The sequence below is a fragment of the Capricornis sumatraensis genome, chromosome 10 (genome assembly GCF_032405125.1).
Source record: "Capricornis sumatraensis isolate serow.1 chromosome 10, serow.2, whole genome shotgun sequence".
NCBI classification, from domain to species: Eukaryota; Metazoa; Chordata; class Mammalia; order Artiodactyla; family Bovidae; genus Capricornis; species Capricornis sumatraensis.
In genome coordinates, this window is record NC_091078.1 from 3,968,982 (window position 1) to 3,985,211 (window position 16,230).

Genomic DNA, 16,230 nt, shown 5'->3' on the forward strand with positions numbered 1-16,230 from the left:
TTTCCTTGGTGTGTATGCCCAGCAGTGGGGTTGGTGGGTCATAAGGGAGTTATATCTCCAGGTTTTTAAGGAATCTCCACACTGTTCTCCATAGTGGCTGTACTAGTTTGCATTCCCACCAACAGTGTAAGAGGGTTCCCTTTTCTCCACACCCTCTCCAGCATTTATTGTTTGTAGACTTTTGGATCGCAGCCATTCTGACTGGTGTGAAATGGTACCTCATTGTGGTTTTGATTTGCATTTCTCTGATAATGAGTGATGTTGAGTTCTAATGAGGTGGATGAAACTGGAGCCTATTATACAGAGTGAAGCAAGCCAGAAAGAAAAACACCAATACAGTATACTAATGCATATATATGAAATTTAGAAAGATGGTAACAATAACCCTGTGTGCGAGACAGCAAAAGAGACACAGATGTATAGAACAGTCTTTTGGACTCTGTGGGAGAGGGCGAGGGTGGGATGATTTGGGAGAATGGCATTGAAACATGTATAATATCATATATGAAATGAATAGCCAGTCCAGGTTCGATGCATGATACTGGATGCTTAGGGCTGGTGCACTGAGACGACCCAGAGGGATGGTATGGGGGGGGGGTTCAGGATGAGGAACACGTGTATACCTGTGGCAGATTCATGTTGATATATGGCATAACCAACACAATATTGTAAAGTAATTAACCTCCAATTAAAATAAATAAATTTATATTTAAAAAAATAAAAAGAAAGAAAGAAAGAAACTGCAAAAAATAAATGAACAAATAAAAGTATTTGAATTTCTAATACATCCAGCATTTATTTGGACACAAATATGAAGCATAAGTTTAATTCTTATTTCTTCTCAAATTGTTAGATAGCTATTTCAAATATATCCACTAATTTTTAAAGAAAAAATTTGCTTTAATTTTTAAATTATAAAATAAAACATACTTTTTATAAAATATTTAGACAGTAAAAGAAAAGTAATAGGCAAAGTAAGATTGTCTGTATTTCAATAGAATGGATAATGGGTACTTTAGTTCACTGCATTATTCTGTCTGTATGTTTGAAGTTTCTTTATACTAAAAGGTTTAAAGAATAAATGTAAATTCCATACATGCATGAAATTCAAACTAAAGATATAAAAAATAAAAACCACATAATACTACTAGAGATGGCTAGCATTTTAGCACCTGTATTTCCAGATTTTTTAGTGTATATACATACTTACATATCCACTTTTATTAAAATGGGATCCTATTATACATCAAGTTTTATAATCTAGTTTTTTAAACTAAATATTATATCTATACATCTATCCAGGCGAGTGAACATACATGTCTTTGATAATGAGTATACTGGTGTGTCCACCAGACCACAAATGACCCCCTTAACTATTCCCTCACCCACTGAAATAAGCTTACATATTCCAACTCGTACCTTTTTTTTACCTTTTAGCACAGCATGAGGGACCTTAGTTTCCGTGCCTGCCGCAGCAGAAGTGCAGAGAGTCCTGACCACTGGACCGCCAGGGAACCCCCCAACTGGTACTTTTTGACCCTGTGCTACAGGCCACAGTTGACTGAATCAAATTCAAACTAGGCAATCAGATTCTCTTTACTGGGAATTTAGAAATAGGACTGGTCTCTTAAAAGGAAAAGGAAAGCAGGAGCTACAGAGTAACCATGTGCTATCCATAATGTTGAGAAGCAGAGAAAGTCTAGAGAAAGTCTCTACTAAGTAAATAAAGCAAATCCATGGAGGTGTTGCCTGGACCCAGAAAGCTTTTCTGTTCCTAGTTCCAAGTCCCCCTGAAACCCAACACTCTTGCCCTATTTACTAGGAGACACTCCTGTACACTTCCAATATATCCCCCTTAATTGTTTAAGTTAACCATGATGGAGTTTCAGTGCGAAATTCGAGCCTTCTGTGCCCAAGTTTAAATACAGTTTCTTAGTACAGCCAACGGACTGCACAATCTTCATGTGCAAGCATTTTTACCTCTGTGATTTTTTCCTTATCATTTGAAACAAGCTGTTTTCTCCTCGAAGTTGCATCTTTATTCCTTAAAGACAGTGGGAATTTTAAATGGCGGCCTGACCTATATTTTATTCTTCAATGATTTATAGAGAAAGTATCTACTAGTGCAGACAGTTCTGTGTGATGAGGATACAATGGTGAACAGGCTAATCGGGGTGCTTTTAGTCACAAACTATACAACCTACTGAGAAATGTAGTGAATTATCAAGCAAGCAAATCAGCTGGACCATCTGTCTGTGTTAGGTGGCACAAGTGCAATGCAAAGACTGACTGACATGATAGTGATTTCGTATACTCATGTGTGAGGCCTCTCTGGGGAAATGAAATTGGACAGCCATCTGTGTGGGAGAGCTGGAGGAAGAAGCACTCTAGGCAGGGGAAACACATAAATTCAAGATCCCAAAGCAGGAAAAAGTTTGGCGTGTTCAAGAAACAGAAAGGAGTCGAATGTGGGTTAAGCTAGTGAGTCTGAGGGAGACCGAGCAGTACCGAGACAATTTGTGATACAATTCTATACTTCAATCATGAATTAAGGGTGTGGAGGAGTACCGAACCTCCACGCAGACATAACTGTGATTTTGCATGAAGCATAACCACAAAGGTTGGGATCATTTGTATTATTCTGTGCTTAATTAGTAACATCATGAGTGTACTTTATTGTAATGTTATATTTTTTTAAATATTAGACTTCTATTAGATTTCAGGAGAATATTGCATTGGAAAGGCACTTAGTTCTGAATAGCTTATTTTATGCATACCAAATTACTACCAAGAAGTGTAATTTGTGTTCCTAGCCCACCCTCATTAGGACTTTAACTGTAACCAATGCTTGCTGCACATCAGGCATACCAAATTCCTACTAGCAAAACATATTTCAAAAAAACTGGGAATTAATTTATTATTGTTTTTCTCCAAAAGATCAACTCTTTTGTCTCTAGTATTCAGTAATTACTGCTTGACAATCACTTCTAATTATATCACCTAAATGTGAGTTTGTTACCCTTGGGAGCAAGGAAAACGAGGGCCCAGTACAGACAGAATAATACAGAGAATGCCTCAAGAAATGCTAAATGAATAGACAGAATACTAACAATCTGTGAAAGGAGAATCACTTACTTAAATGATTCTTCAAAATTAGATCTTGAGGTATTAAGGCAGATATTAAAACTTGAAATATAAATAAATATGCTGAAGAAATGAACAAGGAAACTACACTTCAATTCACGGATTTATAAATTTTCAACATTAACCTAAATATCAAAGAATTATCTAGAGAAAATATACTTCCTCTTCTATTGACCAAATAACTATCAGCTTTTACGGGATAGTCATATTAAGCATGGAGCAATCTGCTTTGCTGCAGCTCCACTGTAATCGGAACGCCACCTTTGATCCACATTCTGCTCGGCGTGCAGCAGTGCGACTCATGTTCCCGACCATGACACAGTGGTCAATAACGATGGTTTGTGTATCACTGACACATGTTTTCCAGATTTCTCAACCAAACAAATATTTGCCACTGTTTGATCTTAACATGAAAGCCAAAATTCAGACTTATCTCAGTTCCTAGTTATGGGCTATTAATGATTAAAAGAGGCGATGTGATAGATCCTATCTTTAGATAACTATTTTGAAATAGAAGTTTCCAAAGACGCATTAACTCTTTCAGGTAAAAAAAGAATGGATCACATACCTAATCAACCTCTGAATTAATTTAACAGAGTAAAATAACTCAGAAGCCACTAATTAAACTGTCTCTGATTGTTGCAACTAAAGGATCCAGTGTCAAAATGAAGATGTTACACTGTTATTGAAACATCAATTCAGTTCAGTTCAGTTGCTCAGTCGTGTCCAACTCTTTGTGACCCCATGGACGGCAGCATGCCAGGCCTCCCTTTCCATCATCAACTCCCAGAGTTGGTGGGAGTTTACTCAAACTCATTTCCATTGAGTCAGTGATGCCATCCAACCATCTCATCCTCTGTTGTCCCCTTCTCTTCCTGCCCTCAATCTTTCCCAGCGTCAGGGTCTTTTCAAATGAGTCAGTTCTTCGCATTAGGTGGCCAAAGTATTGGAGTTTCAGCTTCAGCAGCAGTCCTTCCAATGAATATTCAGGACTGATTTCCCTTAGGATGGACCAGTTGGATCTCCTTGCAGTCCAAGGGATTCTCAAGAGTCTTCTCCAGCACCACAGATCAAAAGCGCCAATTCTTTGGCTCTCAGCTTTCTTTATAGTCCAACTCTCACATCCATACATGACCACTGGAAGAACCAAAGCTTTGGCTAAATGGATCTTTGTTGGCAAAGCAATGTCTCTGCTTTTTAACATGCTGTCTAGGATGGTCATAATTTTTCTTCCAAGGAGCAAGCATTTTTTAATTTCATGGCTGCAGTCACCATGTGCAGTGATTTTGGAGCCCCAGAAAATAAAGTCTGTCACTGTTTCCACTGTTTCCCCATCTATTTGCCATGAAGTAATGGTACTAGTGATGCTAAAGCTGAAACTCTAGTACTTTGGCCACCTCCTGCGAAGAGTTGACTCACTGGAAAAGACTCTGATGCTGGGAGGGATTGGGGGCAGGAGAAGAAGGGGACGACAGAGGATGAGATGGCTGGATGGCATCACTGACTCGATGGACGTGAGTCTGAGTGAACTCCCGGAGTTGGTGATGGACAGGGAGGCCTGGCGTGCTGCGATTCATGGGGTCGCAAAGAGTCAGACACGACTGAGCGACTGAACTGAACTGAACTGAACTGAATGGTACTGGATGCCATGATCTTTGTTTTCTGAATGTTGAGCTTTAAGCCAACTTTTTCACTCTCCTCTTTCACTTTCATCAAGAGGCTCTTTAGTTCTTCTTCACTTTCTGCCATAAGGGTGGTGTCATCTGCATATCTGGGGTTACTGATATTTCTCCCAGCAATCTTGAGTCCAGCTTGTGTTTCATCCAGCCCAGCATTTCTCATGATGTACTCTGCATATAAGTTAAATAACCAGGGTGACAATATACAGCCTTGACGTACTCCTTTCCCTATTTGGAACCAGTCTGTTGTTTCAATTCCATTTAATTTAATACCTCATAAATGATTAACTGGTGCTCTAAAGAAAAATATAACCATGGGTCATACTTTAAACATGAACATTCTATGGATGTTTAATAGCCCACACTTTTAAAACAACTGGAATAAAAACCTGGAACATAGTAATTTATTAAACAGTAACACTGTGACTTGAAAGAGTTAATGCAACTCCTCTAACATCTGCCCTATAACCAGAGAGGAGTTTATTTATCAGACTACCTTGGCTGAATAAAAATTGTAGAAGCATCTCCAGAATTAAAGTTTTAAACAGCATTATCCAAGGAAGGTAAGATCTTCAATCTTCACTAAAAAGGTAAAGTAGTATACCTGGGAATAAATGAAACCTTTTAATTTGCTGCCATTAATTATAGAGGGTTATAGATCGTTGAATTGTTTACAGGAGGTAAAAAATTGTAACAAGAAATCTGCAAAAGAATACTCAATCATGCTCAATTATATTTCAAACGTTGTCTGATCTCCAGAGTCCCTTCATCTTAGGCTCATAAGCATTAATCATTTACTCACCTATAAATAGATTAAATGCTTTTTGGTGTATTTACCTTTTTTCCTTTGAAGTTGAGGGTACCAGGCTGCTCCAGGACCCCATAATACAAGCACATAATGTTGACCTTGGGTCTGTTCCACTGTTAACATAACTTTCCTCTGCTTCTGTCCTCTATAACTGTATAACGCCTCTGGAAAAGGAAAAGAAATATTTAGTTGGCGTTACTCTACTGCATGCGATATCATACTTTACTGTCTGATGATAAGTATCCACTGATAACCAAATGGTACACTAAGACAGTCCTGTACTTAAGTTTCTTTTAATCAAAATACTGTTGATCTAAAGTATCACATTAGTTTCAGGTACACAGCACAGTGATATATATACTCTTCTTCAGGTTTTCTTCCCTTATACGTTATTATAAAATACTGAGTACAGTTCCCTGAGTAATACAGTAGGTCCTTGTTATGTCTTAATTTTTTTTATAACCTAAAATTGATGAAGTACCCCAAATATTTACCTGTCAGTACAGTGATATCAACAACTCTTAGAACTGCATGGACTAGAATGTTTGGCTGAAGCTGCTCCAACTCTATAAATTCTATACTGCTCATTTTCTGAGGATGCCTCGGAGGAAGATCTCTGAGATAGGAATGTTTTGAAGATACGTATGCCAGTAAGTCTTGAAGTGCAACATTACTAATCATACTGGAATCTAGGAAAGAAAAAAAAAAGACCATATATACACAAGAGGGAAACATTATATTTTCTTGATAACATGGCATTTTCTTAGAACTGTATTTTATGTTGCAAAGTGTGATTAAATGTCAAACATGATTTCATTTCTATAAAGCATGTAGCTTATCCTTGAACCAGTTTAGATGCCAAAATAAGCTTGATGTTTTTAACCAATGGAAATGGAATTATTTATCATCTGCAAAAAAAAAAAAAAATTGCCCTGTTCCCTTGTCTATTTCATTAACAGTATCATTTTTCTACCAATTAACCAAGACTAATATTTTAGTTTTTTTTTTAATTGGGGTTATAGTTGCTTGACAATGTTGTGTTAGTTTCTGCTATACAACAAAATGAATCAGCTATATATATACATATATATATATATATATATGCATCAATTATTTTTTTGACTCCTCCGTTACCCTGTTGTATCCAACCAGTGCCCTAATCCCTGAAATCTGATTTGATCACATCTTTCTCAACTATCCCAACCACCGCTATTCTTCCTCAAGACTGTTAGCATTTCTCATCTGAGATACTCCTAACGCTCTTCTAACTGGCCCTCCCAGAACATGCTCTATTCTCTCTCACTTCTAAGCCTCTGCCCTCACCATATTCACTGGCTACAATGCTGACATTCTTCTCTCTAGCCACCCATCGGAATCCTACACAGAAAAACAACCATTTTAGACTCCCAGTGCTAGGGATACAAACACATGATCCCAAGGCTGAAGAAATTATCAGCCTAGAGGCTGACAACCAGCACTGGGCTTAGGACATAAGCAACACGTGCGCGCATTCCTAAGAGCGCACCTAAAGACCTGCCCGGGGAGCTGGGAGAGGCTTGCTTTATTGAGGAAATATTTGAGCAATGCTTTGGGAAAATGCCTAAGAAAAGGTTTCTAGGTAGTAACTGGGAAGAAAAATATGTTTCCAGGTAAAGAGAAAGCGTTAGTAATCCTTTATATATCTCAGATGCTTTCGGTATTCTGATAAAGCATATGGACCCATTATCAGAATAATATTTTTATAACAACTTTATTGGAATATAATTCACATACATAAGTTCACCCTTTTTCTCTTTTTTCTGGCCACACTGTACGGCTTGTGGGATCTTAGTTCACCATCCAGGGAATGAACCTCAGCAGTAAAAGTGCAGATTCCTAACCACTGGACCGCCAGGGAATTCCCAAGTTCACCCTTTTAAAGTATACATTTCAGTGTTTTTGCTTTTTGTACTTCACAAAGTTGTGTGGCTATAACCATTATCTAATTTTACAACATTTTTATCACAGAGTAATATTTTAAAATTCATTAAATGAAATAGGATAGTAAAACCAATTATATGGAAACACAGTAATCAAAATATTTTTAAAACTGAGAATAACTTACGTGCCTCATCACAACATGAAATAATAAGGAATAGCAGAGAATGCAGCAACTACTATGCCTTCAAAGAGTGCCAAAGCATCATGTGGGTGAATAGTGTTCAAGTTGCCTCCAACAACTATAATGTGACATGAAAATATATGTGCTTCCCATTGGTGATCAAGTCACAAGTATTGAAAATATTACTGCGGATCGTCACCTTATTCATAATGGAAGGAAATGTTAATTTTCAGTAGGCAATCAGTGAAAATAAAGATATAATATTATGGTTAACAGAGCTGGAGTGTGGTGAGGGGGAATTGACGAAGGCACTCAAAAGGTGTGAAGCTCCAGTTATAAGATAAATAAGTACTAGGGGTGCCATGCACAACTTGATAAACGTATTAACACTGCTCTATGTTATATATGAAAACTATGCACAACTTGATAAACGTATTAACACTGCTCTATGTTATATATGAAAATTATGCACAACTTGATAAATGTATTAACACTGCTCTATGTTATATATGAAAACTATTAAGAGCGTGAATCCTAAGAGTTCTCATCACAGGAAAAATATTTTTTTCTCTTTCCTTAATTTTATTATCTTTTATCATCTCATTCATATGAAATGATTTTCACTTAACTTATTGTCATAATCATTTCATGATGCATATAACTCAAATCGTTATGTATTATGCTGTGTACCTTACATTTACACAGTGCTGTATGTCAACTATATCTCATAAAACTGGCAGGAAAAAAAAGGGATGTAATATCTTCCCATCCAAGTTTATGACTGCTTTAATGCAGAGGAATCAATTTTCACTGACAAAAGTAGGAAGAACGCTTTAGGAGGCTAATGACCATCCAGCGGATGATGAGAGCTGGAACGCAGGCAAGACTGCGTGAAGGAGAAAAGCCTGACAGACTTGTGAACCAGCTCAGAGGCAGAATCTAAAACAATAGATGTGGAGGGTAAAGACAAGACTGCAGAGGACGAGACTTCCAGTATAGCTGAGTGGACAGACAAACAGACGTTCTAAAGTTTCCAGAACCTGACATGAAATCTATTCTAATTAAGGTTACTTAATTCATAAATAAATTTTACAAAACAATGGTGACATCATAGCAAAGATAATGAACATAAAAGAAAAGAACAGATATCATGCCAGATGAATGAGAAACAGAGGAAGAGTACAGACAAGACCAAGTACATTATAGCAAAACCCAGCACCAAATATCTCCTTCTACAGCTCCCGTTCATTCACCAGGTGTTCTGATTCCCCTTTCACAATATTTCCAGCACATCTGGACTCAGAAGAGCTGGGTTCAACTCTGACTTTGTCAATAATGACTCTTCTGAACTTGTACATAACTTTTCTGGGCTGTATTCTCTATCTGCAATAAGAGATTTGGAGGGAGGGGACGCTCCCTAACATCAAATTATTTACTAATTCTTGCTTCATAAAAATTTGTACAGAAACATTTGATTACTTAGATTCAAAATAAAATAGTCTACTTCATGGAAACACTGTTAAACCTTTTATTTATATATTTAATTTAGTAATATTTAAGATAAATTTATATCCTGTCACATTATCAGGACTAAATTTGTAAAATTTATAGCGCCTTACTATAATGAGAAAAGAACAAAAGTTCTATATGTATGCTGATCAGAAGTAAGCTCTCATGAGTTGTAACACTTTGCAAAAATAAAAACCAAAATTGACTTCTTATTTCAGAAGAAAAACAACTGCAATATTTTCAAAGTATCAACTGTTAACTATTTTCAAAATAGTTAACTAGTCATACAAAAAAGCCTTAGAACATACTTTATGTAGCTACTAACTTGTGTAACCTGTGAAAAACAAGGCAATATAAATTCCTATGCAAGTAGAAAAACAAATTTGAAATAACCTCTAAAAGCTATTTAACTAGCTCAATATTTTTCACATTATTCTACAAAAACCTGAAGCTACCCAGAGTTTCCATGGCATATTCTCCATCCAGAATTGGATCCTTAGATCTCCATGAAATTACTGAACTAGAGCAATCTTACTTGGATCCAGCTCAGTCTTAAAACGAGATCTACAACACCTTTCTCTCAAATCCCTTGAAAAGTACTTACATTCCATGTTATTTTCATTATCTTAAAACATTCTTTACCCTTCCATTGTATTAAGAACTATAAAACATCTGTAATAACAACTCTAAAAGCCATTTGACTCCTTGGAAATGTGCTTTCCAAGATGTAGCAACTTCAAATGTTCATAATAAAACATTAAACTTAAATCTTTTAAAGAAATCCCCAAATTAAAAAAATAAAATAAAATCCCAGGCTGCTTTTGACCACTTACTCTTTTCCCTATCAAAATAATCTATCAAATTTCATGAAAATCTTACTGGGATTTTGATTGGATTTTTACTGAATTACAGATCAACTTGGGGAGAACTGAAATCTTCACAATGTTAAATCTTTCAATCAGTGAACAAAATATATTTAGTCTTTTAATTTTTCGTTGTTTCATTTAACAACAAAATTGTTGAATTCACATGATAATATTGCAAATGGTGCCTTGTCTTTATTTGTTACTAGCTGTTAGTCACTCCATTCTAGAAATGCAATTGACTGTTGTATATTAACCTTTTACGTGGCCACCTTGCTAAACTTTCTCATTATTTCTAATAATCTGCTTGTAGTTTTAAGAGGGGAAGGATTCTTTGTAAATCTATAAATAATAATCCTAATAATCCATCATGTTATCCACAAACAAGAAACTAATACTGTCTAAATATTAATGTTATTAACTAAACTATAAATCTTACTCAAATTTTACCGATTTTCCCACTAATCTTCTGTGTGGCGTCCTATCCAGGATTCTACGTTACATTTAGTTCTTATTTGACTTTATCCTCCTTTAGTCTGCAGTTGTTATCAGTCTTGTCATTCATGACCTTGACACTTCTGAAGAGTATCGATCAGTTACTTTGTAGAACGTCTCTCCATTTGGGTTTCTCCAATGTTTACTCATGACTGAAATGAGGTTATGCATTCTTGGCAGGAATATCACAAAAATTATGCTGTGTCCCTGTCAGTGCAACAAAGCAAGGAATTCGTAATATCCTTAATACAGAGAACACTTACCTTGATTCACCCAGTTAAGTTGATGTCAGCCAAGTTTCTTCATTATAAAGTTATTTTTCCCCTTGTATGTTGATAACTACCTTGGGGAGATACTTTGCATACATATGCAACGCTGTATCTCCCCCAAACTTCCACCTGCTAATTTTAGCATCTATTAATGGATCCTTGTTCGCAATATTTATTACTGAAGTAGTTACCTAATGGTAATTCTCTGTTTTCTTCTTTCTTCTCACATTTATTCATTGGAATTCCAATTTATCCCATGGAATTGTGAAAAAGAGCTCTCTCATTTATTTACTTGCTTACTTGTTTTTTAAGTTAGTTAAATATTTATATCAGTATGAATCTATACATATCTTATTCTGAGGGCTATAATCCAACATTATCTTTTCTTTTTTTCTTAAATTGTTTCAGTTCTTGCCAATAGGCTGTCCTTAAAGTTGGCTTTTGTATTCTTTCAAAACAACCCTTTTCTGACACCATGAAAGTTCCAGCCTCTTCTCGGATTTTCTTCGCCCCAGGCCTGTAAACAACCACTTCTAGCAGTGCTGATTTCTTTTACAGAGTAAGAGACGGGCACGAGGTGGGGTCATTACTACTGAGGTGCCACTGCTGCTGTGTCCTCTCAGCAGGCAGAACCAGGAGATTCATGTACTGAGCATAATAGCCCATCCATACACTTATATCTATATTTCTGTATTCCTGTATCTATTTGCTTATATACATATATATATATATACACACAAGACCATGCACTTATACTAATATCTCTGACTCTAACCCAAAAGGTTCCCTTTAATCTTCCCCCTTTAACAACGGAAAACCCAATTCTCATTATCTATTACATATTTATTTACTTGTTCAATTCTAGTACATATACAAGGCTGTTGCTAACCCATTCCTCCTTGAGAAGCATTTTTACTACTAGACTACAGCACTTATGGACAGCTTTTTTTCCCCTTGGCCTTACAGAATCCAGTCAATACACCGTTTCCCAGTTTCTTGGGTTTGTTCTTTTGTCCCCACTACCCTTCTGCATGGCTACTTTATTCATGTTTAATACTGTGAGGTTCATTGGCAGGTGTTTCCATTCCATTTTGGATTCCCACTCCACATTCTAATTGGTTTTAATTGTTTATTTTGGGGGGTATATGAAACATTACTATGGTTCTACAAGACAGAGACACATAAAAAGATATACTCAAAGAAGCGTCACTCCTTCATCAATGTTACCCTATTTCCATTCCCTCTTTCTTTCTGCCTCTCTCCCAACCCTTCCCTGTAGGTAACCAATCTTGTTATTTCTGGTTTATCCTTCCTGCATTAAAAAAAAATAATCCATTTATGTATTTGTTTGTTTTCGGTTGCACTGGGCCTTTGCTGCTGTACACAGGCTTTCTCTGGTTGCAGCGCAAGAGCTTCTCGTCGCGGCGACTTCTCTTGGGGGGCATGGGCTCTAGCGCACTCGGGCTTCAGCAGTCTCAGCCCACCAGCTCACGGGCTCCCAGGCTCTCAGGCAAAGGTGGAAGAGCGCAGCACACAAGTTCAGCCGCTCTGGGGCATGTGGGATCTTCTCAGACTAGGGATCAAACTGGTGCCGCCTGTATTGTAAGGTGGATTCTTAACCACTGGGCCACCAAGGGGAATCCCCTTCCTGTACTTCTGTCGCACAAATGTGGAGTTACACATAAATTTTCTTATTCCTCCCTTCTTTCTTAGACGAAGAACAGCAGACTACATATGCTTTTGGGGGCTTCTGGTTTTCACACAACAGTATGTCTTAGAAATCACTTAATATCAGTTCATAGACTCTTCATTTTCTTTTTACAGCTGCACAGTATTCCACTATGTGACTGTACTATAATCTAATCAGCTCTTCTATATACAAGTGTTTCCACTTTTTCAGTGCCTTGCAGTTACAAACAATACTGTAATGAATATTTTTTTTGTTTTGATGTACAGATATTTTCATATTGTTGCAATTCTATCTTCAGGATAGATTCTTAAAAATAAGCTTGCTGGGCTCAAAGCTGAGCACATATAGAATCCTGTTAGGTATTGCCAAATAGCCCTCCACAAGGGTGGTAGCAATTTACATTCCCACCGGCAAGGTTAAGTGAGCCTGTTTCCCCACAGACTCACCAACAGAATGTGTTGTCTTATTTTTTAATTTCTGCCACTTTTATAGGTGAATAATGACACCTCTATGTAGTTTTAACTTGAATTTCTCATGTCTCTTTTCCATTTTCCCATCAGGTCCCTTGTTGCTTAATTTTTAAGAGTTTTCCATATACTAGAACATTAGGATTTTGTCTAAGGTGTCTGCTGCAATATTCCTTCCAAGTATGCCAACTGTCTTTTGACTTTATGTGTTTTTAGTATTTTTCCATAGATAAATGTATCAGTCTCCTGTTTTTACTGCCTCTGGATTTGGAGTTATAGTAAGAAAGCCTTTCCCTACACCAAGATTAGAGAGGAATTCATTTATGTTTCCTTCTAGTAGTTAGATTGTTTTATTTTCTTATATTTATATTCTTAATCCATTTGGAGTTTATTCTTCTATTTGTTATAAGAATTTGTTAACCAAAAATTTGGTTCACCTTTTTGTGCATGTCAAGTCAAAAGACACTACCAATCCAAAGATTGAGAGAAGGAAGGATTTATTACTTGTGGCAAGTAAGAATACTGGGGATGTTTCCCAAAGCGGTGTCTCTTGGAACAGCAAAATTGGGGAAATTTTAAGCTAAGGGTAGATGCATAGTCAGGCTTCCCTAGAGGCTCAGCTGGTAAAGAATCCACCTGCAATGCAAGAGACCTGGGTTCAATCCCTGGGTTGGAAAGATCCCAACCCACTCCAGCCACCCACTCCAGTATTCTGGCCTGAAGAATTCCATGGATAGTCCATGAAGTCACAAAGAATTGGACATTAATGAGTGACTTTCACTTTTTCACGAAGAAGTTTGGGCTAGTGTATGCATATTCATGAAGGGACTTTGGGAGGTAGGCAGAGCCCAGATTTGAAAACATCAACACCATCATCCTTTAGGTTCCGTTGTTCAGGTGGCTCACCACGTCAGGCTCATCTTTATTTTTGAAACAGAACTGGAAATCTTTACAACTGATATGTTATCTTTGCTATTGTTAACTTCTCTTGCCTAAGAACAGTCATTTTTGGTTTTTGCCTTAAAGGTTATTAATTACTCAGGTCTGTTCAAAGACAAGCATTATGGCCAGGCTTAGATCACCAAATGGCTTAGGCCAAAAATGGCCTCTCTTATGTCAAGAAAATCATGCCTGATACTGATACTCTTTCTCCAGGGACCCCCTACCCTACTTGGTTACAAAGTGGATACAATCTTATCTTTTTCTATGTGGCTATCAAGTTACCTTAGCAACGCTTATTTAAAAAGCTAACCTTTGCCTCAATGGTTTAAGATACCATCTTCCTTACACAGTAAATTCCACATAGGTGCCTAATTCTTATCTCCCTATTCTCTGCCACTGATCTAGTTGCCTATTCCTGCACCAGTGTCACCCTGCTTTAATTACTGGGGCTTTAGCGTAGGTTTTAATGCTCAATAAGCCTAGTCACTCATGTTTTTCTTTTTCACTGTTTTCCTAGCTATTCCTGCATGCTTGCTCTTCCATATGAATGTTAGTATCATGTTATATATAGCAGCATGTTAGTATCATGTTGGCATTTTTACTGAGAGTGCACTGAATTTATAATCTTAAGAACTGGTATCATTTAATGTTGAATTATTCAATCCAGTAATAGGGAATATTGTCTTTCCACTTATTCATGTCTTCATTTCTTTCCAGTGTATTTAAAATTTTTATTCATATAGTTTTTGCACATTTCTTGTTTAATTTATTCTGAAACATCTTCTTTATTACTATTATAAATTAGAATTTTCCTACCATTATGCCCTCTGTTTGGTGTTTGTGTATATGAAGGCTACTGATTTTTTTAACAGTAATTTTTGTATTATTCTTTACCCATTCAAATGCCTCTTCTTTTCTGATTGCATTGGTGAATAACTCTAGTATAATGGTGAACTAATAGAGCCTCTTGATGGGGCTGAAAGAGGAGAGTGTAAAAGCTGGGTTGAAACTCAACATTCAAAAAACTAAGATCATGGCAGCCAATCCCATCACTTCACAGCAAACAGATGGGGAAAAAGTGGAAACAGTGACAGGTTTTATTTTCTTGGGCTCCAAAATCACTGCAGATGGTGATTATAGCCATGAAATTAAAAGACACTTGCTCCTTGAAAGGAAACCAATGACAAACCTAGACAGCGTATTACAAATCAGAGGCATCACTTTGCGGACAAAGGTCCATATAGTCAAAGCCATGGTTTTTCCAATAGTTTTGTACAAATATGATAGTTGGACCACAAAGAAGGCTGAGTGCAGAAGAACTGATGCTTTTGAATTGTGGTACTGGAGAAGACTCTTGAGTCCCTTGGACAGCAAGGAGATCAAACCAGCCAACCCTAAAGGAAATCACCCCTGAATATATATTGGAAGGACTGATGCTGAAGCTAAAGCTCCAATACCCCTGCCACCTAATGTGAAGAGCCAACAAACTGGAAAAGACCCTGATGTTGGGAAAGATTGAAGGCAAAAAGAGACAAGGGTGGCAGAGGATGAGATGGTTAGATGGCATCACTGACCCAGTGGAAATGAATTTGAGCAAACTTTGGGAGACAGTGAGGACAGGGAAGGCTGGCATGTTGTAGTTGGTGGGGTCACAGAGAATCAGACATGACTTGTGACTGAACAACAGCAAATGGAAAGAACAGCAGAGATAAGGGATATTCTTGTTTTGTTCTTGACTTTGTGGAAATGCCCCTAGTGTTTCACATTAAATAAGGTCAGGCATCAGGGCTAAGTGTATCTATATTATTGACATAATATCAACTATATTGCAGTGGTAGCACTATACCGATACTGTATGTATTGATAGGAGAAAGTATCCCTCAATTTTGATTTCCTGGAATGCTTTTTATAATAAATAGATGTTGGACTTTATCAAGGGTTTCTCAACATCTATGGAGATAGTCATATAAATTCTCAGATGTGTTAATATGATATATTAATATGAAATATTCATGGATCTGAACAAATCTTCCATTTCTAGAATAAATCTCATTTGGTCACTATTTCCCTAATGTAGAGTTAGATTTTGTCTACTAAAATCCTGTTTAGACTTTTTACATCAATAATCATATATAATACTGGTCTCTATTTTTATTTGTAATGTCTTTATTTGGTTTAGGTGCTAGTGTTATATTTGCTTTATAAAAGGAATTGGGAATGTTCTCCTTCAATACTCTGGACTAATTTATACAGTATTGGAATT

General features: G+C 36.8%; 1 protein-coding gene across 3 annotated transcripts in view; it reads right to left on the reverse strand.

The window, feature by feature from the left end:
• The window catches only part of SHLD2 (shieldin complex subunit 2), a 76,219-nt gene that overhangs the window by 16,125 nt on the left and 43,864 nt on the right, over nucleotides 1-16,230 (reverse strand). For all 3 annotated transcript variants that reach the window (XM_068982275.1, XM_068982274.1, XM_068982273.1), the window contains exons 4-5: nucleotides 6,126-6,320; nucleotides 5,661-5,795 (exon numbers count right to left, since the gene is read on the reverse strand). In XM_068982275.1, coding sequence (XP_068838376.1) covers nucleotides 5,661-5,795; nucleotides 6,126-6,320 — 330 coding nt within the window. The remainder of the gene's footprint in view (nucleotides 1-5,660; nucleotides 5,796-6,125; nucleotides 6,321-16,230) is intronic.